Genomic DNA, 27,663 nt, shown 5'->3' with positions numbered 1-27,663 from the left:
ACTCTAGCTGCTGCTGTTTCCAAACCTGTAGGCTAATCCTTTGATTAGGCTCTGGGGGAGGGGAGCCTGGGAAGAGGAGGGACCTTCGGAATGAGAAACAGCCGCTACCGCAGTCCTGCTGGGCAGCCTACAGTCACCTTCTCTGGGGGGGGGGGGGGACAGCGTTTGCTCTCTTCAAGCTCAGTTCTTCAGGCAGCTGGAGTTTTATAAAGTCATTCTGCTGGAAAGTCACCACTTTACTGCGTGTGTCATATAAGAAAAGCAAAACGTACACACGTTTCTGGATTAAGACCCAGGAGCTATGTTAAGAGGTAGGTCATAGAAAGTGTGATTTCTCACTTCCAAAATGCCTGGGTGGGTGCCCTGCTAACACTGGGGCCATCATAAAATGCCAGCTTCTGTTTGGAAGGAGTTATTTTTGATTTTATAAACAAATGAATATAATGGAAGGAAAAATGCTTGCCGATAAATGGCAGAGATTAGTTAGCAGATAGCTTCCTACATTTATCATTCATCCATCCATCCATCCATCCATCCATCCATCCATCCATCCATCCATGTGCAGGAGAGCCAAACTAGTGCCTCCCACTAGCTAGGCAAAGACTACCACTGAGCTGCACTGTCAGCTCCAACTAGTTTTTAAAGTGAAGTAGTTTGTCTGATCTAATGAACTGCAGCAATTAATCAAGGTGAAAGGAAACAGCCCAAACACCCCAGAGTCTACTAGGTTTTAATTGTAGTTAGAGTCACTTAACCATGGCATATTTTTCCAGGTCTCTCTGTTCCTGCCCTTCAGTTGAAATCTGAAGGAAGAAACTATCATTTACATCAGAAATCAGCCTAAAGAGTGGCTTCAGTAATGAGGCGCTAATTCTGTCTTTTCAGTGTTCTACATACTATAGTGGCATGATTTCATTACTTGCTAACATTCTCTACGTTTCATAAAATGGCCCAGAGGAACCTTTCAAAACTCACATAGAAAGAAATGGCCAGGCACTCAACCACTGAGCTACATCTCCAGCCTGGGACACAGACACGGAAGGACGGACACACACACACACACACACACACACACACACACACACACAGAATATAGCTGTGTGGTTAGCATGTGTTTCTCTAACAGACTGTATTGACAGAATGGCGGGGACCATGACAACACTGATCCCAAATGCACTATTTCTGAAATACAGCCTTTTCTTCATGGGTCACTTTCAGTCACCAAGTTTTATCATGGCACCTGCCACCTGCCACCTGTCTGGTGTATTGGGAATCCTCAGATATCAGAATGTCTGCACGAAAAGAAGGCCGTTTGTCAGCGTGTGTCGAGAAGTTCTTTGGTGGTTGTTATCTGTTTGATGTTGCAGTAGCGGGGATTAAACTCAAGGCGTCATGCAAATTGAACAAATGATGGGGTCTTGCTACGCAGGAGCTGAACGGCCTTGGTCCTCGCTCTGCAGCTTGGGCTGGGTTCCAACTTGTAGCTTCCTGAGCTGACATCGGAGGTTTTGTATAAGCACACATGGCTAAGGGCTTTAAAATGTTCATAAATGTTAAGAGAGGAACAAATGAAGGAGGCAAACAGTGTACGGGGAGGTCCAGTGTGTTCGCCAATGACCGCTCCATAGAAACATTCCAGAAAGCGTGCCTCAGATCTGGGCCTGTATCTCAGTGGCAGAGTGCTTGCCGAGCATGCGCCAGCCTCTGGGTTCCCTTCCCTTGGAAGAACCATCCATCCCACCACCCACCCAACCAAAGAAAGCTTCTGTCTTTAGCTTAAAATGCCCCAGATTTGCGAGGAAATGATTGCAAAAGCGAATAGAAAAGAAAGAGAATAGAAAATGACTACAAAAGTCAGTTAAAGTTTGCTCATCTTCAGTTTGATAAATGGTCTGTATCGCAAAAATGCCTGTGAGAGTCCAGTTACTTCTACAGAGCGTGATGCAAAACTTCAAGTTGCTTGTACATAGCAGCATATTACCGTGCTTTGGCTGGACTCCCTATGGCAACATGGAAGCAGAAGCCTTTTCCTACAGCATTAGTTCATAGTGAGATTGTCAAGTCCCTTTGAAATAGGGGGAATGGGCTGATGTCAAGCGCTTGTCATGCAAGTGTGAGGATCCCAGTGGGCCTTAACACCCAGGTGAAAAAGCCAGGTGTGGTGGTGTGAAAAACCCAGGCGTGGTGGTGCATGCCTCCCAGCACCAAGGAGGATCCCTGAGGCTTGCTGTCAAGCAAGTCTAGCTGTATCAGTGAGCTCCAGGTTCATTGAGAGACCCTGCCTCAAAAGGCAGATATTAATTGAAGATAACAGTCAGTATCGACCTCTGGTCTCACCTGTACACACGCATGTATACATACAAGCACAAAGGGAACAAAAGAGGAATACACACTCATATGCTTATACATGGATAGACTGCCTTGGGAAGAATAGACAATGAATTAGTCACATCAATTATTTCTGTAGTAAGGAATGAATAGGAAAAAAAAAACTTACTATGCATCTTATGAACCTTCTGAATTTAGAACCACATGACTACATTATTCAAAACTTAGTTTAAAATGACAACTGTCCCAATGAGTCCATCTTTCAACAAGTCTAGAGTCCACTGTAGCAATTTTCATAATAATAGACAGAGTCTATGAAAGCTTTACATTTAGAGAATTTACATGTCAACTGACCATCCCTAATACTTAAAACTAGAAGTACTTCATATTTCAGCAGGGATGCTCAGTGTGTGTGTGTGTGTGTGTGTGTGTGTGTGTGTGTGTGTGTGTATGGTGTGTGTATGTCTGTGTCTGTGTGCTGTTATTCTCTACATGAACTTGGCTATAATGGGATCTAGCTTTATGAGGAAAGCAGGGGCTTGGACTGGCTGGTGGCTCACAGACTCTTCTGAGATGACAACCACTGTCCTAGACAGGCCTCCAGTTACCTGGGATCTGTTTGGACTAGACAGGCCTCCAGTTACCTGGGATCTGTTTGGACTAGACAGGCCTCCAGGTACCTGGGATCTGTTTGGACTAGACAGGCCTCCAGCTATTGGGGATTGGTTTGGACTAAACAGACCTACAGTTACTTGGGACTGGTTTAGAGTATGGTCATGGGTTGGATGGATTTGGGGATGTCTGCCATGATTGTTTCCACTGATAAATGGGCCAAGGCGACAAAATCAGACTCTGCTGGAAGCTGAGGTGTGCGACACTTGGGGAAATGGTGACTCCTTAAAGGTTTCCAATTCATGACCAGCCCAGGCGTCTAGATTTTATGGGAGGAAATTCCTGCGTATCAACGGAGAGCGACACTGAGCCCTCTCACTTGTTACTGGCATCTTGATCTAAACTTGATGCAGCCCTGTCTGGCTTTAAACTCTCTGCAGCCAACCCTGGCCTTAAACCTCCATCTTTCTGCCTCCACCTCCCATGCCCTGCTAATGACAGTTTGATATTAAAGCCAAAGAAAGGGAGAAGAGAACTGAGGAATAAATTGTGTTTATGTGTTAATCTGATAACTGGCATGGGTCTATTAAGTAAGCAGGCTCCAGGAAGCGAAATGGTTAGTTACAGGAACAATATTTCAAAATGGGCTTTCACTTCAAACATATGCAAGCATCAATTCCTGAATGAATTCAGATGTGAATTTAAAAAGCAAAGCTTAGAGACATCCAGGGGAGATATCAAAGTGTATTTTATGAGTTACAGAAGACTTTCTAAAGAAAAAGGGGGCACAATTGTATAGGAAAATATTCATACATTCACCAATATTAAAGTTACACAAAATTGCTGGATAATGATGGCAAGTACTTGTAATGCCAGCCCTGGCAGGTAGAGGCAGGAAGATCAAGAGATACTAGCCTGGGCTATATAGCAAAACCCTGTCTCAAACAGATCAAGACAAGAACATAAACCAAAAATACCAAACAGAACTACAAAATCTATTGCTCACTGTGGTGATTTGGATAGAAATGGTTCCTACAGACTCGTGTTTGAGGACTTGGACCAGAGGGAGTGGCACTATTGGGAGATGTGGAGGAAGTGTGTCACTAGGGGATGGGCTTTGAGGTCTCAGAAGCTCAAGCCAGTTTAGTTCTTCCTGCTGCCTGTGGATCCAGATGTAGAACACTAACTTCTTCTCCAGCACCATGTCTGCCTGCATGCCTCCATACCTCCATGCTTCCTACCATGACAACAATGGACTGATCTCTGAACTGTAAGCCACTCCCAATTAAATGTTTTCCTTCACGAGAGTTGCTGGGGTCCAAGAACATGGCCCATAGAATCAATTAATCAGCACTCATAGGAGCTCACAGAGATGAGGGAGCCCCTAGGGGTCTGACCTAGGTCCTCTGCATATATGCTATGACTGAGTGGCTTGGTGTTCTTGTGGGGTTCCTGGCAGTGGGAGTTGGGGTGGTTGCTGACTCTTTTGCCTGCTGATGGGACCCTTTTCCTCCAGTGGGGTTGCCTTGTCCAGCCTTGATGTGATGGTATGTGCCTGATCTTATTGTAGCTTGTTATGCCATGTTTGTTTGATGTCCCTGGGAGGCAGAGGGGGTGTGCATCTTGGGGAGGGTTTGAAGGAGGGAGGTGAGGGGAGACTGCAGTCAGGATGCAATCAGTACATGAGAAAAGAAGAAAGAAAAAAGTTGCTATGGTCATGGTGTCTCTTCTCAGCAATAAAACCCCAAGATACCCTAAGCTACTCACCCAGTGACATTAAAAAAAAAAAAATTAAGAAAAATAAGGTGTCTGATAGAAGACATTTGTAAGTATATACTTAACAGAGACGTCAAATTAAGAATAAGCAATTTGTTCAAATCAAGGTGGCACACAGCCCAACATAAAAGTCAGGGGAAACAGCAGCAGGCAGTTCATAAGAGCGTTGACTTGATGGGCCACAGACAGGAAGAGTGTTCAATTGACCAACTCCAGAGAGATGCTACCTTACACCCCAGCCTGACAAAGGCAGAAAAATACCTACCAATAGCAACTACCACATAAGGACAGACAGACTGCCTCCATACCATGCATCCTGAAAGCAGTGAGAACAGGGCAGCAAGGGACCAGCAACTGCTGACAGAGAGCAGTGAGGGAAACATTGCATTGTCCATGTTATACAGTTACGGGAGGCTTTAAGAAGTTTAGGACCAGGAGGCGGCACCTCTATCAGTCCACGGAGAATAATATAACTATGTATTAAAACAATAAATAAACATACTGGCTGGCGGCCAGCTGTGTCAGGGTTGGGAGACCACCAGGAAGGGTGAACACACTGGGGATTTAGAGTTTCCTTTCTCAACCCCGGTGATGGCTACCATGGCTGTTGATTGTGTTTTTGTTTCCTCGTGATACTGGGGAGGGACTTAGCGCCTGGCACACGCTAAGAGCACTCCGTCACTGAGGTACAGCTGTAGCCCTTTGTTGTTAGTTTTACATTAATTAGTTTTGAGAGTGGGGGGTCTCGCCTAGCCTAGGCTGGCCTAGAACTTGCTGTGTAGTCAAGGAGGATGACACTGAACTTTTGGTCTTCCTGCCTCTACCTCCCAAGTGCTGAGATTCATCACAGGTCTGTCCTACAATGCCCAGCCTTAAGGCTATCTGTTACACCTCTGAAGGTACATTAGGACATTTTTATGCCAAAGACAAAATGTATACAGGAGGAAAGATACTACTTTCTGACACAGATTCCGGTATAAGACTATGTATCTTTCTACTTTTTTTTTTTCCCCAATTCAATCTCTAGTCACTGAAGAAAAAAAAAAAAGAAAAGAAGAGAAAAGAAACCATTTCAAAAGATCAGAAAAAAAAAGATCTCTTAAATACCAAACCTGCAGACAAGAAAGAGACATGGGGGTCCCTGACCTGGAGTTCAGTGATCCTAGCTATCCATAACTCTGTCCCATCCTCTTCAAAGACCTTTGATGTTCAAGAACGTTTGCTGATTAGGCAAATAGTTGGGAAGGATTTATATGTTATACTTCGTCAAAAGAGCTCAACCTGACTGGTTTTCAAGGTGAGGTTTTAAGTCATACCTCACTCTTAATTCACAGACAAGGTCGTTTGGTCAGAGAACAAACAATTTTGTTTTCTAAGTACAGAGACAGGACCTGAGTACAGATCCCTGGACCCAAGTTCAGATCCCTGGACCCACGTGCAAGTCAGGCATAGTGGCACATATCTGTAGTCCCAGCACTCTTACGGCTGGAGAGATGGGGTACAGAGATAGGAGAATCCCCCAGAAGCTCACGGGCCGGCTAGCCTAGAGTACTTAGCACAGGAACAAGCGCCATGAGAAATGCTGCATCAAAGATGGTGGAGGGCAAAGACTGACACCCCAGGCTGTCATCTGACCCCCCAAACCCCGCCCCCCCCACGTGTGCAGGCAGGCATACACACACACACACACACACACACACACACACACACACACACACACACACACGTGTGCGGGCAGGCATACACACACACACACACACACACACACACGTGTGCAGGCAGGCATACACACACACACATGTGCAGGCATACACATACTTCCACACTCTTGAGCACACCCCCCCACATGTACACACATACACACACGTACACACACACTCCCACATGCATGCAAAAAACAATTTAAAAATCTCAGAGGCCAGATCTTACATCACAGAGAAGAAACAGAAAGAGGACACGGAGAAGAACTGCCCCAAGCGCCCTGGACGTAATGTTTTGTAAAAGCCTTTCTCATCTTTACACAATGACCCTACAATCGAACATCCATCGAACACCTGAAGAGACCAGAATGATGTCTTTTCCAACTGACCAGAAAACTCAGCTCGGACACAGAAACAGAGAGAGTCAAACATTGCAAGGGTGGAAGGCAGCTGTGTGATTATCTAGTCACAGGCTCAGCCGTCAGTACCTTCATCAGCTCCCTTTCTCTATGGAGGTCCTCATGACGTTCGGGAAGAGGGTCTCTGCTTTGTGCTTTCAGAACTTGCAGCCTGCCTTTCAGCTCCTTGATTTTCTTTTCACACTGGTCCCAAGTCTATTTGAAAACAGTATTACAATCGGTAAGTACTTGGCTCTCCAGACTGAACTACAGACTAGACCAGCTCATTTAATGCATACGCTCTTTTCCAAAACACACAATGTGTTTGTGTGTGTTTGGGGAAGCCACACAAAATCACACAGAAATCAGTTCCTGTCTCGTACAGACTGACCTGAAGGGACACATGGGACATAATCACAGGGAATGATTGGTTTGGAAGTATCTCCCTTTCTGATCTATTATATCAGAAATTACATATATCAGAAATACATATAATTACATAAAACTATATATATATATATATATATATATATATATTGTATTTTGGATACATTCACATCTAAAAAGCTACTGTAAGGACTGACTTTTAGCATCTACATCTTAAGTGTGCATCACAATAGCAGACCCAGGCAAAGCATACTGCCATGGTCCCCCTTGGTTAGCTTTTGTGTGTCAACCCCTCAACCTCTCCTGATGCCTGGCTTTGGCAAACCTTGCATTTTCCCTCTCCACCTGCCACCTTCTGCTTGAAATACTTCGGAGTTTTCAAGCTTTCTCCACTCGGCTAGCCCATGCATTTCACGTACTCCGCACAACCAAACTCAGATGTTTCTTCATAGTAGAGGGGCTCTGACAAACTCATAGAAATTTACTCTTCTTTTAGAAAAACTGCTCTGAGTACAGGGCTACATACTCACCTCTCCAGTGTTCTGGAGCTGCCTGATCATCTCTGTCAGGCTGAGCTCAGTGTCCTTCCAGGTGCCCTGAAGCTTGCTGGCCTGCCTGTCAATGAACTCTTTAGTTTCCGGGTTGGGTGTGTCCCGTAATTTCTCCCCAGCTTCCAAGGCCAGTTCGTAGGTGGTTCGCCACCTCTGAACATGGATCTCTTTGTTCTAAAAAGAAAAAAAAAAAAAAGGTTGGCTTTAAACATCTGGTGTGATGAGACTATGATTGTGGATTTCCTTCAGAGCTTCTCTTAAATATTAAATTCTATACAAAAATTCTTTATAAATTCTGTAAAGATTTGTACAGGATGTATGTGCATGATGAGGATATGCATGAAACACGTTCACATCAAAAGCTAATGTTTAACTCTGAGTAGGTCTATACTCCCAGATGAGGTGGTCATAGGATAACTTCCAAGGATTAGTAACAGTTAAGACTCTTAGAATGAATAACTAAAAGCTTAGAGAAATTAAAAACCAAAACCACATATTCAGGGTGCCGAAGCAATGGTTCAGTGGTTAAGAGCACTGACTACTCTTCCAGAAGACCCTGGTTTAACTCCCAGCACCCACATGATGGCTCACAACTCTAGTAGGAAGGGATAGAACACCTTCTTCTGGTCTACGAGGGCACCACCCAGTGCAAAGACATACATGGAGGCAAAATATCCACCCACCCCACACACATTTATATTTATAGAATAAAAATCTACCAGGCAAGAGGGATCTCAGAGCATTGAGAAAATGATTAGTCTTTGAACTGAAATCATTACACAGGTTATCACCAGCGTAGCTCAAGAGTAGAGTGTGCACATTATACTAAGAAAACAGGAACAAGAACACGTGAGAAGGTGATACCTCAAGAGCATACAGTGAAACTTACAACACACTGACCAAAATATGAAAGAACAATGAGAACATTTGATATGACACAGGCTTAAGGAAGATTGAAACAAGCTATTTCCAATACAAAAACAAAAACAAACAAAAACCAAAAACCGAGGAGAAATTCTTTTAACCGACTCACACTTCCAAAAGGAGCAGTGTGCCACTCAACACAGCTCCTCAGACCGAAGGCCTGCCTTCCTCTGCTCGTCCCTGACTTGGTCAGTGGCACATGCTTTATCAAGATGCTCTGGCCAAAACCCTGGAATCTGCTGTGACTTGTTTTTTTTTTCTTTATGTGTAACATCCAAACTGTGTCCCAAATCTTTGCAGGGTTTGTTCACTTCCCTCATTCTGGTCTCAGTTTAAATGCCACAATCCCAGAGAGCACCCAGCTCTAAAGTAGCCGCCAGCTCATCTTAATTACCATCTGGTATTTTCTTGTTAAATTGCTTGAATGTGTCCACAAGAGCAGGAGTTTTCTAGTCCTTACACCGATGAGACAGAGACCAGCACAGAGATGGTGTTCTATTAACAGTCGTTGACTGGACAAGTGAATGAGGCCAGCCTAGCTTCTCAGGGGAAGTGGTGTGGCATCTCTAGTAGAGTGGCTCCCTCTAGTAGGGATGGAATGTATTTAATAACGTAGTGTAATTCTATGTGCATGAAACAGCTTTCTGTTAATTGTGTTATATGTTGATTTATTTATAGATTATATGTTGGGGTTGGGAGCATCTGGAGGTCAAAGGACACCTTGTGGGAGTCAGTTCTTTTCTCGTGTGGCTCTCAGGGATTGAACTCCTATCTTCAGACTTGGCTACAATCACCTTTACTCACTGAGCTATCTTGCCAGCCCCTAATCCCTTACTGCTGCACATTCGGCTGTCTGAAATTGCTCTTGAAGAGTGAGCATTCTTCCACCTGGCACTACACCTGTGGATACCTTACACATTTGCCAGGACCTTAAGGGTTTAGATGGTGTGGCCCTATCATGGTAGACTTCTCCCGTTCTGCCCACCCATTTGTACTGCAAGCTTCTTCCCGCACCCTGGAGAGAACATCTCTATTTCTAGGTGAGTGGCTAAGACAGAGCTTCAGACTGTACAAGGCTAGGGACCAGGCTGTGGGTGGCCATATTGAGCTGGCCTTTTACACAGAACATATTTGGGTCATAACAGAAAACATTAAACCTCAGGGGGCTGGAGAGATGGCTCAGTGGTTAAGAGCACATACTCCTCTCTTTCAGAAGACCAGAGTCTAATTCCCAGTGCCTACATATCAGGTGGTTCATGACTACCTGTAGCTACAGCTCCAGGGGGATCCAACACCTCCTGGCCATTTCCAGTACCTGCACTTACATACACATGCCCACACACATGATTAAAAATAATAAATTCAAATAAAACCTCAGTCGAACAAACATATTGCATATAAAGCTCCCCCCTCCCCCACTGTGTGTGTGTCTCATCCACTGTGGTGGTATGAATAGATACGGCCCCCATAGACTCATGTGTTTGAATGCTTGGCCCATAGAGAGTGGCACTATTAGGAAGTGTGGCCTTGTAGGAGTAGGTGTGGCATTGTTGGAAGAAGTGTGTCACTGTGGGGGCCGGCTTTGAAGTCTCATATATATGCTCAAGCTATGCCCAGTACTGTTTCTCTGTCTGTTACCTGCAAGATGTAGAACTCTCATCTCCGTCTCCAGCACCACATCTGCCTGCATGCCGACATGTCCTACCGTGATGATAATGGACTAAATGCCTGAAACTGTAAGCCAGCCCCCAATTAAATGTTTTTCTTTATAGGAGTTGTCATGGTCATGGTGTCTCTTCATAGCAATAGAAACCCTGACTAAGACACTCCCAAATTGTGCATCTGTTACCTTCAGCTCGTGGATCAGGCGTTTGGTTTGGTAGAGGCTGTAACGGTCTTGCTCCTTCACTGCAGATAGTAGGTGGCTGGTGTCAGTGAGGAACTGGAGCAAGTCCTCCACAGAGGTGGTGAAGAACTGCCACCGTGTCACCAGCCCGTCGATGTCACACTTCCTCTGCTGAACACCCCGGGCAGCGTTCTGCCATTGGTCCGACAGCTGTGAGATTTCTGAGACAAATTCTGGCCTAAGGGGAGACAGACGGGGAGAGACTCCTAACACGAGCACGTAGAAAAGGTAACTTAGCAAGGACTGACCGAAATTTGCATGCACGACTCGCATGAGACAATGACACCGTGAAACCTGAGCCCTAGCTTAAACACAGTGAGAGGTGTGGCACCACGGGTGCACAGAACCGGGCCTTGGGCCAGCACTCTGGGAAGCGCTCCCTTAAACACACTCAGCTGTCTTAACATGCCAGATCTTCCTGGAAGTCTAGGAACTGGATCAATGGGAAGTGCACAAAAGGGCAGGTGCTTTGTAAGGCGTCAGAGCACTTTCTATAACAGGAACAAGCAAGGGGAAGCTGTACCACAACCACCCAACTAGCTCTTTTCAGTTGAAAAATACTGCTCATGTGAGAGATAAGGCCTTTCTTTACTATGGGAAAGTCATGCCTGTCATAACGAGCATCAGAATAGCTTATGATGCTGAAATGGGCCTGCATGTATCACTCAGGAATACTGAAAGATAATTTGGAGGGCAGGGAAGTGATACCTATCAGAACACTCAGAAAAGTTTGAACAGCTGGGCCACCTCTGGATTCTGGCCATGCCAATCAGCTACATGAGTTCAGCTGTGCTCAGCAGGCTGGCCTCAGGGCTCTGCCCAACCTGCCTGCTGCTGCCCACTGACTCCATCTGGGCTGCCTGAGGAGACAGCTCTCCTCTTGTGACTATGACACAGCTTTGTCCTTGGGATAGCGGCACCTTATGACTTATTTTCCAATAACAAAACCTCATGCAGGTGGGAATGGAGAGAGAAAGATGATGCAGATGAATCATTCAAAACTTAGTTAATACACTCAAGGAGAGGCCATTTCCCAGAAGCCTCTGTGCTGCCAACCTCATCCACTTACAACAGGAAAACACATCATTAGTATTTATATGGCCATAAGGCACAACCCTGTCCTGATGTGAAGGCATTAGGCTGGTCCCATGGTCAGGCTGCAGGGCACGGATGTAGTCAAGATTTACTCATTGACAGTTAGAAGGAACAGGTACTAGCCTGCCCCATAAAAACTGTGGGTCACAAAAACCTATGCTGACTCTTATGAAGAGCTGCAAGAGGGGTGATCCAAGGCTCCACACACAAGCAAAGATTAGGAGACAAAGGCTAATTACGCCGAGTGATTAGAACTCATTACGGCATTGTATCAACTGACTAAAAATGCCACAAAGCATCCAACAGACACGTACAAAGACTCCCATATCAGAAGGCCTGCCCCATCAAGTGTGTTAGTTCCAGAATCCCACACAGCTCACCTCTTCTCTGCTTCTGTTGTGTCCAGGAGTTGTAAGGACTGGGCTACATAAGTATCAGCAATTGTCTGGTTTATAGAAACCTCAGCTTCTAACATCTGTTTACGAACCAAAATATAAAATATCAGCTGGTAGAATTCATTGTTAGGGATCTGGAACTTAATGATTCCTATTAAGGTTCCCAGAGGATCTGTGAAGTGATTCATTTTCAAGTTACTTGAAGCCAATGGCAAAAAAAAAATGTTCAACCATCCTATTAATATTATCTAGGCACGTAATTCTGAAAACAACAACAACAACAACAAAAACAACAACAAAAAACCAGACCTAGTAATAGTAGCTATGTCTAAATGCCTATCATCAATTTTATTTTAGAGACAAGCTCTCCTTGGGTTTCCTTTGAATCTCTCTTTTCCCAGCCTCCTGCCTGGGGTGAGTAGCTGAGGAATGGCAGAGCACAGGTTTACCTCATAGGTTTTCTGTTGCTCCAGGAGAGCTGGGAGGCTATGGGCAACGTTCATGGTAAGTGCTTCTGGTATCCTCTCCAGAAGTTGAATCCATTTTTCACAGTAATGAAGGAAGTTTTCATTCAACCCATTTCCCTGAAGTTTGCTAGAAAGATTTGAAAACAAACAAAATCCAGCCTTATAATAATGAAGTTAACGCTACCTTCCCGGAAGCAAGGGTAGGGAGGGGATGCTCTGACCTGTAGTGGTCCAGCGCCGTGGCTGTTGCCCGGATCCACTGCCGGTTCACATTTTGTAGTGTTTTTATTGTTATGTCACTGAGGGGGAGCCTGAGGCTCTCTTCATTCAAACGTTCAATGTCAGGTGCCTGGGCTGTCAGCGCCAGCACATGGTTCTGTGGGGGGAGAAAAGTACAGATAAAATGTCTACATGATGAAATGGCTTCCTTACCTTCAAGATGAGAGGAAATAGGGCCTGAATAGGTAATGCACCTTGCATGGAATCAGTTAGAGTTAGAATTGGACTTGAACTTAGATTTCTCGATGGTGTTCCTATCTGTGGACACCAGCCTGTACATATGGCATGATGGCTAGTCTGACCTGTCAACTCTGACAAGATTTAGAAACACCTAGGAGACGCATCCTCAGGAATGTCTGTGAAGGTGACTTCAGGGAGATTTAGCTGAGAAGGGAAGACTTCCTGTGGGTGGTTCCATCCTATAGCTGGGAGGCATGAAAAGAGAAAGAGAAGCAACCAGCTGAATGCTGTCCCTCATCTCCCTCTGCTTCCTGACTGTGGGTGCATGTGTCAAGCCGTCTCATACTTCCACTCACATGCCCTCCCTACCATGGTGGACTGTGGGCCATAAACCCATGACATAGAATAATTCCCCCCCCCCTTCTGTAAAAGCTTTGCTGTTATTATGTGTGTGCATGTGTGATGCCAGAGGACTCCTGTACGGAATTGGTTCTCTCCTCCCATCTTTGTGTGGGCTCCACCTACAGAGCCATCCTGCTGGTCTCCAAACGCTCTGCAAGTTGCCAGGAATTCTGTCACAGCCATGAGAAAAGTGACATGTGTAAGTGACATGCACCAAAGCAGCCCAAGCAGTATGGAGGGACACGACATTCTGCCTTTAAGCAAGACTCAAAATGAGCTGGGCTTTTGTTTGTTTGGTTTTTTGTTTTTTTCCAGACAGGGTTTCTCTGTGTAGCTTTGGTGCCTGTCCTGGATCTCACTCTGTAGACCAGGCTGGCCTCGAACTCACAGAGATTCACCTGCCTCTGCCTCCTAAGTGCTAGGATTAAAGGTGTGCACTGCCACCACGCCAGCCTATGAGTTGTTTTTTTTTTTTGTTTTTTTTAAAGAACAATTCTGGACCTTCAAGTCCTATATAATCTGCCAATAAATTGACCTTCAACAGGCTATACAGTATGCCTTACACATCCTGTGAAAAAACTGATCCTTAATATGCTCCTGGCTAACTGTGCTACTTAAACCAGACTTAGAGAAAACATTTGTATTTTCCTAGAGTGTGAAATCACAAGAAGGAGGATCCATCAAAACATTATTTTAAAAAAGCTATTCCAGAAACAGCCTCGAGGTCAACAATATGCCCACAGTATGTTAAGTAAACACCTTCTACAATACCCAAGTTCTCTCTTAAACTCTGCTGTCATATTCTAGGTCAGGATCAACAAACGTTTCTGTAGACGGCCAGCCCATCAGTGTTTTTAGCTTTGGGGGCCATCTTGTCTGGAAAGCAACCATTCAACTTTGTCCCCATAGTGTAGAACCTCTCACAATGTGTATGTGGATGTGTGACTGGGCTTAAATAAAATTTTGTTTACAAGATTAAAAGATGGACCGGGGTTTGGACAGCATACCGTCATTTGCTAACTCCTCACTGAGGTTCTAAATATTGATCTTTGGGAGTGTGCAGGATCCAGAGTTCTTTAGTTCTTTTGTTTCTTTTATGTTAATTGTACAACACTTACTAAGGTAATTAAAAAGGAAAAATGACCAATTTCAATGGAATATTTTATATTAGACCTTCAAACTAACCAGAAAAATCCAATTAATCACAACAGAGATTTCTTTGAACATGTGGGTTCAATGAAGTTAGTTCACAATGATCTCAAGATAAAAACACCAACAGACAGTATATACATATTAATAACATAGATATACTAATAGTTTATTGTAAAATAGAATCCTACAATGTTCTACTTTCTGAGACCTTAGGAAAATAGAGTAGGGATGAAAGGTTAGTGAATGACGGAGCTCCTGAGTTAAGCAGGATTCTAGTCAACTCTTGTTGTAGTAATTAGCTTTTTTTTTTTTAACCCTACAGAAGATCTAAGCTCTTAGGAAAGACACATATTGCCAGTACCAGGAACACGCCAGGAACTTCCTCTTTCTCTTCATGGTAAAGTTTATTCAAGTTTTTTTCCTCGTGCATAATAAGATCTTGTAAATATGCCAGCCGGTCCCCAAAATCCTTAAACTGTGCCAGAACAATCTATAAAGAGACATTTTCATTAGAAAAGTTTCATGAGTGTGTATGACAGAATTAAGCATAGCATGACTGGCTGCTAAGAGTTCAAATTATTTTTATCTCAAAATTTCAGAGATCTCTGCAAAGGCCCTGGGATTGCATTCTGTGGCTTTGAGTGTGGGAGCCCGTTTTCAGGTTCCTCGTGGCTTTACCCAGCAGGTCCACATACAGGATGATTAGGGCCATGGGCCTGAGTGCAGGTGTCTGAGATGGTCTGCACTTGGCTGTGCTGGGGGAGGAGGTCTTTTGCTCCACCCCTTGGCGCCTCTATAAATACCCTGCGGCAGAGACAGTCGGGGCACATTGGAAAAGGTTCCAGGCCCTCCCGAGGCTATCCTTTATTTTCTATCTGTTTATCTCCACAATCTAAATCCTTCTATCTAATATTTCCTGCTGCTCGCACTCAAGAAAACTCTGGGGAGCTGTGGGGTTGGTGGGTAAACGCCCCACCTTTGGGTCTTCCTAGAGCAGTTCCCCACAGAGAAGTGAACGCTCCGTTCCCTTTGTGCTACTACTTCATTCTTCTCCTTCCTGCGGACACTGAGACAACATTAGAGATTCATGGCTCTCTATGTGGTTTGCATACTACAGCTCAGGAAATTAATGGAGACTCCAATGGACAGCTGTGTTTCCAGCAGCCACACCTATGCCTCAATTACTCCACTTAGAAATCCAGGTAATGCAATGGCAGTACATGCCTTTGATTCCAGCACTCGGGAGGCAGATGAATGCGGATCCCTGTGAGTTCCAGGATAGCCAGGGCTACACAAAGAAACACTGTCTCAAAACGCCTCCCCTCCCCCTCAAAAAAAAAAAAAGAAAGAAATCCAGATAATGAGATCTGAACAGGGTATGAAACATGCTCTTTGCTAAATTAACATATTTGACAATGAAGAGATGGCTGTTTAAGAGCTGGCCCTTGCCCACGTGATTAAGCAAGACTATGTTTGGGATAGCTTCGAAGACCCGACAGCTTCCCTAAGGTACTATGAAACGGTACAACTGCTTCACAGGATTCAACAAGCTGAGGGTAGCAGGAGAATGTCCATAACCACCATTCAAACAGAAAAGCAAGATGAACCTTAAATTCATTTGATTTCACCAGCAGCATCTTTTCCAAATAGGCAGCTGTCTGGAGGGAGTGCAGCTGTTCAGAATGGAGCCCGGGGGTGCTGCGGTCTGCGGGCTGTGGGAGCTGATCCAAAAGGGGAGAATTCTCCAGGAAGGCCTCTTTGGTCTTCAGTATATCATGCTGCAGCTCCTGGAGAAGGAGAAAAGAAGGAGAAAGGCTAGCAGAAGGCTGACTCCTCCCCCACCACAGCCCCCAACCCCTGCCACTTGGTTTCTGTGAATTTGTTGTTGCTGGTACCGCTGATTTTAAATAGCTGAAAAACTCAAGTTTTTCTTAAAAGTGATGTATCTTACTGGTGCTGCTCCGAAATCTGGCAGTTTAGAGCCAAACCTGCCATTGCCCAGCAGAGTGGGGGCTTCCAGGTTCCAGAAGCTTAAGAGCGGCTGAGAAGACACATGGACTCTGCATTTCTAATTACCCAACACTTGAGGGATGGACTTTCAAATCAGCTCAAGGATCACCAGAGGCTGTCCCTTGCTGGTGACACCATATCCCGATATAAATGGATTCGTGTAGAGTCCACAGAGTCTCACTAAGCAAGCAGATGGCAGGGTACTCTAATTAAAATCTGTTACTTATTTTTTATTTGACCTAGGTCACAAGATATAAAACAATCTTGTTACCAAAGTTTCATACTATGGCATATTCACAATCCAGGGATTTCCTCACAGCCCTGGAAAACACCATAACTGAAACTGGTCTGTTCTTTTAGTCTGAAATCACTGAATTCCCAGAAAAGCCATACTCACATGGCACCAAGTCCAGGATTACTATCTATCTATCTATCTATATATATTTGAGAGTATGTATGGGTATGTGTGGGTGTATTTGAGCTGGCCACTTTATTTACTTATATTTTTAGTCAGAGTCTCTTCACTCGCCTCAATGACTTGCTGAGACTGACTGGCCAGTGAGCCCAGCTGTGTCTACCTCCACAGCACCAGGATTTCAGTCGCCACATTTAGCTTTTGACATGGGTTTGAATTCAGGTCCTCATTCTTGTATGGCAAGTATTTTATTCACTGAGCCATATCCTCCTCCTCCTCCACCACCACCACCACCACCACCACCACCACCACCAAGACTTATTTTTGTTTCAAATTAATGTGTATTGTGTTGGCTAGTGTTTCGTCAGCTTGACCCAAGTAATTTGGGAAGTGGGAACCTCAACTGAGAAAAGTGTCCCCACTACATTGGCCTGTGGGCAAGGCTGTAGGACATTGTCTTGATTAATGACTGATATGAGTGGGTCCAGGTCATGATGGGTGGTGCCACCCTGTGGACAGGTAGTCTTCAGTTATATATGACAGGCTGAGCAAGCCAGTAAGCAGTGTTCCTCCATGGCTTCTGCTTCAGTATTGGCCCTGCCCCGAGTTCCTGCCAAGACCTCCTTTGATGATGGACTGTCATGTGTAACTATAAGCTGAAATAAACTCTTTTGTTCCCAAGTTGCTTTTGGTGTTTTATCACAGCAATAGAAACCTTAATTAAGATACGTATATATGTTTATGTGTGTGCATACACACACATATACAGGTACTCATGGAAGCCAGAAGAAGGTGTCTGATTTTGGAGTTACTGGTGACTGTGAGGTACCCACCATGGGTGCTGAGAAACAAACTCGGGTCCTCTGGAGAAGTAGCACTCATTCATAACTGCTGAGCCATCTGTCTAGCCCCACCTACCCAGGACTGTTTTTATTTTTTATTTTTATTTTTTTGTTTTTTTTTCTTCGGGGCAGGGTTTCTCTGTGTAGTTTTGCGCCTTTCCTGGAACTCATTCTGTAGCCCAGGCTGGCCTTGAACTCACAGATATCTGCCTGGCTCTGCCTCCCGAGTGCTGGGATTACAGGCATGTGCCACCACAGCCCGGCTCCCAGGAACGTTTTTAAAGCCTAGGGATTCTTTCTTGATCACAACCAGGTGAGGCACCATGGCTTCTATTTCAGATTTTGTATGAGGCTTTTGTTTAGGGGTTTAACTGCTGAAATAGAAGTGTAAACTTGGAAAGAGGTGGTGACAGGACCCCCTTGACCCATCTGCCACTTCCTTCTTCCAACCTCACATGTCGCATCTCGCCTGTGTCTGACACAGCCAGCTCAGGACACCTGTCTGATTACTTCTCTGTCCCTGTGGTCTGTCTCATCCCAAGGCCATGGCCACCCCTCAACGAGTCCTGTCTGTTTTGCTGACATGGCTTGGTGCCCACCTCTATGTCCTGCAGGGCCGGTGGCAGGATGTCTGCCAGGTTGTTTCCTGACATGTTGATGTTGGCAAGTTGTTGGAACTTTACTTCCTGCTGCTGTAGCCAGGCTGCAGCTTCTGTGTGAGCGCTGTGAGAAGCCTTCCAGAGCTGCAGCTGACCTCGGGCCTCCTGCAACTGGTCTGCGAGGTCTTGGTTCACCTGGGTCCACCTGTCAGTGTAAAGTTAACAACAACCTTCATTCCATCCTTCCCTTGCAGCAAAAATTATATACACACACTCTACCAGGAAGTTAAAAGCAGCTAGATATTATTTGTTTGTTTGCTTATTTATTTATTCATTTATGTATGTATGTATGTATGTATGTATGTATGTATATATGTATGTATTTATTTGAGACAATCTCTCTATGTAGCCCTGACTGTCCTGGAACACACTATGTAGACCAGGCTGGCCTCGAACTCAGAGATCCACCTGCCTCTATCTCTGGAGTGCTTTTAAAAAGGTCTTATTTATACCATGCTTCTGTCAAACAAATTTACTGTGCAGTTACAAAAACAATATCCTTATTTTCAAGTTAAAATAAAGGAAAAACTTTATTCCATTTTCAAGTTAAAATAAAGGAAAAAATTAATTCCAATTACAGATTTTTATCTTGCTTATTTTTTCATGTATTCTACTTTAAAAAAAAACTTTTCCATATTACTAATAAAAAAAAAAAAAGAGGCTAGCTAGGTGTAGGCTCATGATTGTAATCTCATCACTGAGGAGGTTGAGTCAGGGAGATCATTACAAGTTTGAAGCCAGCTGGGAATACACAGTGAGTTTTAGGCCAGCCAACAACTCAATGAGATTCTGGCAGGAGGGGGAGGAAGGGAAGGAGGAGGGGGAGGAGGAGGGGGAGGAGAAACAACAATTTTAAATGGCTGTACAAAACATTCTGCAGATTATTTGTTGCACTTGTGTGAATGGGGTAAGTGATGTTGCTCAGTGGTAGAGTATTAGTGTAGCATAGGTCAAGCCCTGGATTCAATTCACAGAAACTCAAACAACAGAAACCACCAACAAAAAGAACAAACTTGTATGTTCAGCAATGATCCGGATCCTTTTGCAGCAACAGTCTATGTAGTGAGCGGGCCCTGAAACCAAATGTGAGCTAGATACATTATTGCCTTCCCTTCAGTGAGGACTCAATGGAGGATACCACATCAGGGCATGTAATTTCTGTCCTGTGTTCAATACTTGATTGAAAGCCGTTTTGCTGAAGCATGGAGAAAGAATTGAAAGCAGTTGAACTTCATGTTATCCCTGGCAAACTAGCTTTAGGTCACTTTACAAAAGATGTTTTGACCACACCCATCCCACCTTACCCTACAGACTCCCTACTCCTCAGTGTTCTGATGCTGATTTGGGTATTCTTAAGACCAAGCCTCGTATTTAGAGGATACACTCTAGAAGTGGTGCATTAGTGTGTTTCTAGCTTGGTTAAATGCTTGGTTATCCAAACATTGTATGAGGTACACTATAGCTCTCATGATGTTGAACCTTACATTTAACACGATGAAATATACCCTCCAAAGCAGAGCCACAAAGGAGATCAGCCATCTGGGAAGAGTGAGAAGCCTTTAGAAGGCCTAAGGATTTAGACAACTGGTCAACCTTTCAAGCTGCGTTCTGCACATACCTTGAATGAGCATCTTGGCATTTTTCTTCCATTATTCCAGCAATGGAGGGGCAAGAGTCTTTGAGTCTGTCAATGGCCTCCTGCAGTTTTCCCCAGCTCCCTTCCCTGCGCTCAGCTTCATCCTGAAGGGCCTGAGGACACGGGAAAAAGTCAGCTTTGGATGCTCTGGCCAAACCCCTGGAAGGTAATGGCTTTCTGGTCCTTGCTGCTGCACAATAATGACATAGACACATAGACCGTACAGGATGGTGGCGCATAACCAAGAATGGGAAGAAGGCAAATGACAAGGCAGTCCTTCCTCAAGGCTGGACAACTCAGAAGCATTAAGTTGTCAAACACATGACATTGGCCCACACACGTAATTTCATAAACCATGAAACAGACATAAAAAATTCAATATATACTTCCTGTGGCTCATGTGACTAACTTTAAAATTCCAAGCTATGCCTTTGGTTAAAGCATCACTTTTTTTTATTTTGTTTTTTTTTTTGTTTTTTTGTTTTTTGTTTTTTTTTTTTTGAGACAGGGTTTCTCTGTGTAGTTTTGGTGCCTGTCCTGGATCTCACTCCGTAGACCAGGCTGGCCTCGAACTCACAGAGATCCGCCTCCCGAGTGCTGGGATTAAAGGCATGCGCCACCACCGCCCGTTAAAGTATCACTTTTGCTTCTATGTGAACAGCACAAAAACACCCACATTCATTACTATGCTTATTTCTACCTTCAATTTTTTTTACCCAGAATACCTTTGGCCACGCTGGTTGACTTACTTGAAGGTTCTGCACTTGGCAGTCCAAGGCCTCCATTGATAAAACCGCAGGCTTGCTGTGCTCCATCGAGTATGTGAGTTGGATTGTCACCACATTGGCCTCATCGCAGAGCTTGTCACAGGCCTTCCACTCCTGCAGCGCAGACTGCACGGAGGCCCTGAGCTGATGGACCTATGGCGAAAATAGACACCCTGACTTAGCTTTCCTAAGACAGTCTCTCACTGTGTTTCCTCCCAAGGAATCTGCAATTGTATCCAGTTTAGGCATTTCAACTTGAAAAGTACTGGCAATCTCCACTAAGTTCTTGAAGGTGGGAAGGGTAAGGTACATCCAGATCTCAGAGAAGGCTGTTTTAATAATGGGTTAGTGAGAGAGAGAGCCCCAAGATCACCAGGCTCATGACAGACCCAGGGATTAATCGGTCCGCCAGCCTTCTCGCTTTGGGCAGATTATTTAACTTTGTTATTAGTTTCTTCATCCACAAAGCAAATTAACTAACAAAGCATACAAAATAAACACACATACCCACCCTGAAAAGAGTTTGTGAAAACTCTCTACAACTGTAAAGCATTTTAAGTACAAGACACTAAAGTGGCCTCTGAGTGTAGGTGTGATTATTGCCAAGCCAGCTCAAGCTGTAGAAAAACATGCAGGACGCCCATGCTGGGCTTGCATGAAGGGCAGGCAGACTTTACCCCACTGGCACATTTTGGTGACAGGAGTTGAACATTTTGCTACTTCGTGAAAACAATCGCTGAAGCTCCATGTGGGTGCCTGCCTGTAATGCCAACACTTAGAAGGCTGGTTCAGGAAGAGCATATGATCAGGCCTGGGCTACATGACGAATTCCAGGCCAGTCTGTAGCACTGAAAACATCAACTCAAGAGTCATGAGCTGGTTGGTTTAGCAGGTAAAGGTGCTTGCATATCATGCAGGCAGGCATGGAACCTGGACTCCTCCTGACTTAGCCTCCAGAGGGCTGGGATCACAGATGTGCACCACCACACCTGGCTTTGATCCCAGGAGACACTATACTCATGGTCTGGGGGACAAGAGAAGAACTTCATTAAGGGAGCCTCAATAGAGTAGAAAGAATATATTCAAATGTGAGAACTCGGCTCAGCTGGTAGAGTTTTCTACTACTGAGCACCATGACAGGCATCAAAAGTGAAAACTGGTCGATTTGTGTTAGCATTCCTGTTTCTAGACCAGAGAACTGGCTTGGGGAAGTAAGCTGCCCGTGGACACAGATGGGAAAATGTGGCAGTCATAACTGAGGCAGCAATTGCTGGGATTACAACCGTATGTCTCCATGACCACCTTCTCTTGATGGGGGTTCTGGGGATCAAACTTGGGGCCTCATATTTGTCCATTCACCAACTGAACCATCTCCCCAGCCCACTTCCTGGAGAATGACCCTTTACTGAGCTGAAATTCACCTAGCACATAATTTACCTATTTAAAAAGGAAAATCTTACACATCAATTTTAGAACATACTCTTTACTCCAAAAAGAGACATCATATCCATCTACAAGTCACTTCTTCCCAAGCCATCAACCTACTCTGTCTCCATAGATTTGCCTGTATTAGATATTTCATAAAATGGATCCATTCATGGTGACTGTCTCCTTTTACTTACCAGACTTTAAAGTCTGCTTCATACATCTCAATAATATTCCACATTACAGATATACTTAACTGCATTTTACTAAGACACCCACAGTTGGATAGACAACGGGTTGTTACCATTTTAGGGCTATCATGATTAGACTGTTATAAATATTTGTCACCTAGGTGAATTGCTGAGTCATATGGTAACTCTATGTTTAACCATCAAGGAACCAACATACTATTTTCCAATGCAGCCAGACCTCTTTACATCCCGCCTGCAGTGTATGGACACCTCCTTGCTAACATTTGCTGTCTTCCATCTTTATCGCCATTTGCATTTGTATGACTTGATTTTATCATGGTTTTGATTTTTTATTCCCTTGATGGCTGCTTGATGTGATTACTAGCCATTCACTTCATCTGTAGAGTCCATTCAAACAACCTCTCCATTTTTGCCATTTGATCTTCTACCCTCTTATTAGTGCCCTGTAACTTGTTAGACTGTACATACAAGCCCCTTAGGGAAGATGCAACCTGAAAATATCTCCCCCATCCTGGAGGGTAGGAATCCACTATTTTCTATTCTCTCTTACTCCTGGTGGTGAGAAACATAAACAATCCAGTTTAACAAACACCTGAGTGAGCTCATCCTCATCCCTCCCCATCCTGTAGCTTGTCTCTATTATGTTCTTCAAAAGAACAAAGTGATCAGTTGTGGTGAAATCTAACTTATTTCCCCGACCCCGGCTGCCTATGCTTCTAGTGTCCTATCTCGAAAGCCAGTTGTGAACATTAATGTTGCTTTTTAAAAAGCTTTATAGTTTTAACTCTTATGTTTATGTCCGGATCATTTCAAGTTCCATTCTGGATGTGGTATTGTGTTATCATTCTGTCACTCTTTGATGTTTAATATCCGGATACCCCAGTGTCATACTGTGGAAAAAAAAATTCCCCCTTCTCCCTGTGAATTATCTTGACATCTTTGTTGAAAAAAATCAACTGAAAGTTTATTTACTTATTTATTTGGACTCTTGCATTTATCTGTGTGTCTCTCTTATGATCTTGATATCACATGCTTTCATATATACTACCTTAATTTAATTCCCCCTCCATATTTTTATTACATTATATTATATATTCATTACATATATTGCTGTTATCTGCTCACGTGAATTTCCTGCACTGCCCAAGCTCCTTGATTCCATTATTTTCCCCTTTCTCTTACTCCTGGTGGTGAGCAGAATAATGTAAACATGATTGACAAATGACTGAGCGAGCTCATCCCTATTTTCCCAGAGTCCCAGGGAAGGGATGCTGCTGCTGGTTGCCTAGGGATTTCAATCACACAGCTTGTTCTCAATTCCCCCTAGGCGCACACTGTGGAAAGCAGATTTTAGAACGTGACATAGATACTCAGTGAGGATTCTGGAGGAAGCACAAACACACAATTAGCTGGCCTTCAGAGCATCCTCCCTGGGTGGGAGGTAACGCCTTTGGCAAGTCTCAGTTTTATCATCCTGTGCTCTCCTTTGTGGGGGGCATCGGCACACTCTTCCTCCCCTGCTGCTGGTGTTCTCCCTAAGCCAACCCGGCTTCCAGTTCCCCAGGCTATGTGATACGCCCCATCCTCTCCCTGGGACAGCTCCTACAGGCTTGGATTGCTTTTTCCTTACTGCTGCCGTGGAGCTGACCTGGAAACACTGCCAGATGCTTAGTTGGCCTGAGAGATGGAGATATTTATGCTTGTCTGAGTATGGCAGACAAAACAAAGATAGCCAAGTGGGTTGCTTTGCCTCCAGTTATTTAGGGTATAAAATGAGACTTGAACTACTTCTTTTCACCTCAGTATGTCTCCCGGCAGCTCTTCGGTTTGTTTGTTTTTGTTTTTGTTTTGTTTTGTTTTTTAACACGGGTAAATCTCTGTTATGAAAGAATGGTAACAACAACAAATGAAAGATTCTGAGGAGAAACAGCAGACTGAGTGATGTCTCCTACCTGGCCGGTCACATGACTCTTCTTTTGAAACAGCTCTTCAATTCCAGACGCCATGTCTTCTAACAGGGGCATGTCTCCCTCCTCCAAAGTCAGCGAACTTTGTCTCAACTCATCCAGTGCCTTCAATTTCATGGCAAGCTGATTTTCTATATCCTAGACAAGACACATACACAAAAGTATAATACTACAGAACAATTAGTAACCTGGAGTTTACTCTTTTCAAGGAAAAAAAAATGCCAATAGAGTATATGCAGAGCACCCACAGCAACAGCATTTTAATCACAGTTTACTTTTGAAGACAGGGCTTTTTGTTATGTAGCCCAGGTTGGCCTCTAGTTCAAGGTCCTCCTGCCTCAGCCTCCTGAGTGCTGGGATTATAGGCATGAACCACCATGCCTGGTCTCACAGGATATTCTTAACTCAATTTTATATTCTATATTTATGAGAGTCTAGGGGACAGGTTGTCAGCAGCATGGTATGGAAATAATCCAGGACAGACAGTCTTTGTTAAATATCTGCCTGTGCTGGCTGTGTGGCCAAGTCATCAGACTCCAAGTCCCCATTTCCTCAGCACCCCGAGCCATTCATAGCTTGAGTTCAATGAAAGCACAAGCCGGAAGGCACTTTCATACCATTAAGCAGCATGTAAAAGGCTTGCCTGTCTTTTGTATCTGAGTTCATTAAAGCCACTCATAAAGCCAACCTAATGGCTCTGTTCTTTACAGCCAAATTCCCAGAAGCCTATTGGAGAAACAACAACAACAACAAAACAAACAAACAAACAAAAGAACCAGAACATAGATCCAGCAGTGTAAACCAGCTGAAGGAGGCCTGCAACAGCTGGGGATAATGGCACATGCCTGTGACTAACTCCAGTATGCACCAAGCCAAGGCAGGAGGATGCTATGAGTTTGAGGGTAGCTTGGTCTATATAGTGAGATCCTTTTCAACCAACAACAACAATAACCACAAAGGTGATTCTCATGCTTGGGAGTGGGCCTGGACAGCCAGAACACACAATGACAGAAACTCTGATCTACGTGTCATCTATCACCCCAGCACATGACAGGAAAGCCCCTCACTTCAACAGCAATCCATGTGTAAGTGCACCATGGAGTTCTCGCTGACAAGGGGCTGCACTTCTCAGCTATCTCTTTTTGTGGTTTAATTGCAAAAGTACTCAGCAAAACCAACCTCTGAAGCTGGCTTTCCCAGTGGCTCACTGAGTACCACCCTGCTTACCCCTCCCCCACTCCTGCCCAGGAGCCATACTTACAGACATGTGTGCTGGGAGCCATGTAACATCAGGGGTTGGGGAGTGGGGACAAGGCCTGAGAATAGCACGGACAAGTTCTCTTTCTGGTAAGGCCCTGGAGAATCTGACCCACTTTTGGCGAGGCCAATGGATAGTTCACTGCATAATTCTGGGCACGACCCCAGAAACATATGTGCTACCTGCTCTCCTTGCTTTCCTTATACAAACCATATTGCTGGCTGCCTCTAGTTTCACTTTGTTAGAGCTAGGGATGAAATGGCTATTGCATTAGAAAAACATCCCCCCTGATGACTCTCCTCTGGATGAGCCAGAGGGATGTTGTTAAAAATATACAGAGGACCCGATTCAGCTCCTAAAGCCTTGGATGTTTCAAGTGTGACCATGAGTTCAGGATCCTCAAGAACAGGATGTTGCCTTTCCAAACACACCTTGTGACTGGCCCAAAAGAGTCACAGTAGTTCATGACATTATAAACCTGCATAACTATTCTGGAGAGAGTGATTTTAACCACAAGAGTCCAAGAGAAACACAAATAAACAGATAAAGCAGGAGTTACTGGGAACAATCTAGGAACAGGAATGGAGCAGATTCACAGAAACCCACAGTGCCCTCCTTTCTAATAGCTGTGCCAATACTGTAGGACGTTGAGAGGAAGAAGACATGAGAACAAGAAATAATAATAATAATAATAATAATAATAATAATAATAATAAGAAGAATAATAAGAAGAAGCAATGCCAACCATTGAGAGTAAGCTTTCAGTTACGTAGTGCACAGGATGATAGGAGAAAACCTGGTATATCCCCCCCAGGAGAGAGAGTAGTACAAAATGAAGGATGAATTGATTCAGCCTTGGCCGATGAGTTCATTGTGAGAACTTAGATTTGACTAGAGGTAAACATTTCATCACTAGAGGCAAAACTCACTTTCACCCTGCACAATGCTGTAACCACAAACGCTGCCCACTGGGCGCACTGCTCTACCTGTAGGTGTGCCCAGTTAGAAAACTGTCGCTCAAAACACTGCTTATGCTCCTGACATTAGAGCTATGGATCAAGTAGGTAACGGTTACCGGTGGGAAAGTTGGGGACGGAAGAGGAACGAGGTAAAGGAACGAATTGGCAATTGTTGTAACCATCATTAGAAATAGAAGGAAACAAATTTGATCATAAAACTGTCCATGCAGCCGGGCAGTGGTGGTGCACGCCTTTGATCCCAGCACTCGGGAGGCAGAGCCAGGTGGATCTTTGTGAGTTCAAGGCCAGCCTGGTCTACAGAGTGAGATCCAGGAAAGGTGCAAAGCTACACAGAGAAACCCTGTCTCAAAACAAACAAACAAAAAACAAAAAAAAGTGTCCATGCAAACTATTGAAACTGCATACATACAAACGGCCCAGGCTATCTGGGGCCCACTCACTGGAAATAGGTGGTCACAGTTTCCTCACTGCTCCAAATTCACACATCCATCCCAGGTCATCAGACCTCTTTGGAGTTAGACTCCAGCACACATGTCCTTGAACACCAATCAGAAGCTAGTGTTTTTCTCCGTAAAGTGATACCTTGAAATCGTTTGAAAATGTTGAATCGTTGTCTCCTGCAAATTTCTAAATATCATCCATAGAGGTTCATTTGAACTAGAGATTTCTAGTAGTACTTACCAGTAACTTGTCATGTTTCCTCTATAGTGCAAGGACATTTTTTTCAAAAAGTACTATTTAGCAGGGAGTTAAAGGAAATACCAAGACACACACACACACACACACACACACACACACACCACACCAAAAACAATAGTGTAAACGATAAGCTTGGCGATACTAGCCCATGAGCCCTTCCCTAAAGGCTTGTGTTCTTGTTTCTCCTCCTTGGAATAACATGGACCGGGCTCAGTGGTCCTACAGTTCGCCCTTGCCACCC

The 27,663-nt window shown here is 44.3% G+C and overlaps 1 protein-coding gene across 1 annotated transcript in view; it reads right to left on the bottom strand.

The window, feature by feature from the left end:
* Nucleotides 1-27,663, bottom strand: part of Syne2 (spectrin repeat containing nuclear envelope protein 2) — a 321,669-nt gene that overhangs the window by 39,932 nt on the left and 254,074 nt on the right. The window contains exons 85-96 of the mRNA XM_036205561.1: nt 24,471-24,623; nt 20,864-21,034; nt 20,097-20,227; nt 18,419-18,623; nt 16,160-16,339; nt 14,914-15,042; nt 12,761-12,915; nt 12,522-12,666; nt 12,058-12,152; nt 10,526-10,760; nt 7,732-7,926; nt 6,905-7,030 (exon numbers count right to left, since the gene is read on the bottom strand). Of these exons, the coding sequence (XP_036061454.1) occupies nt 6,905-7,030; nt 7,732-7,926; nt 10,526-10,760; nt 12,058-12,152; nt 12,522-12,666; nt 12,761-12,915; nt 14,914-15,042; nt 16,160-16,339; nt 18,419-18,623; nt 20,097-20,227; nt 20,864-21,034; nt 24,471-24,623 (1,920 nt within the window). The remainder of the gene's footprint in view (nt 1-6,904; nt 7,031-7,731; nt 7,927-10,525; nt 10,761-12,057; nt 12,153-12,521; nt 12,667-12,760; nt 12,916-14,913; nt 15,043-16,159; nt 16,340-18,418; nt 18,624-20,096; nt 20,228-20,863; nt 21,035-24,470; nt 24,624-27,663) is intronic.

The sequence above is a fragment of the Onychomys torridus genome, chromosome 14, assembly GCF_903995425.1.
Source record: "Onychomys torridus chromosome 14, mOncTor1.1, whole genome shotgun sequence".
NCBI lineage: Eukaryota > Metazoa > Chordata > Mammalia > Rodentia > Cricetidae > Onychomys > Onychomys torridus.
This window is presented reverse-complemented; position numbering and strand designations above follow the sequence as displayed.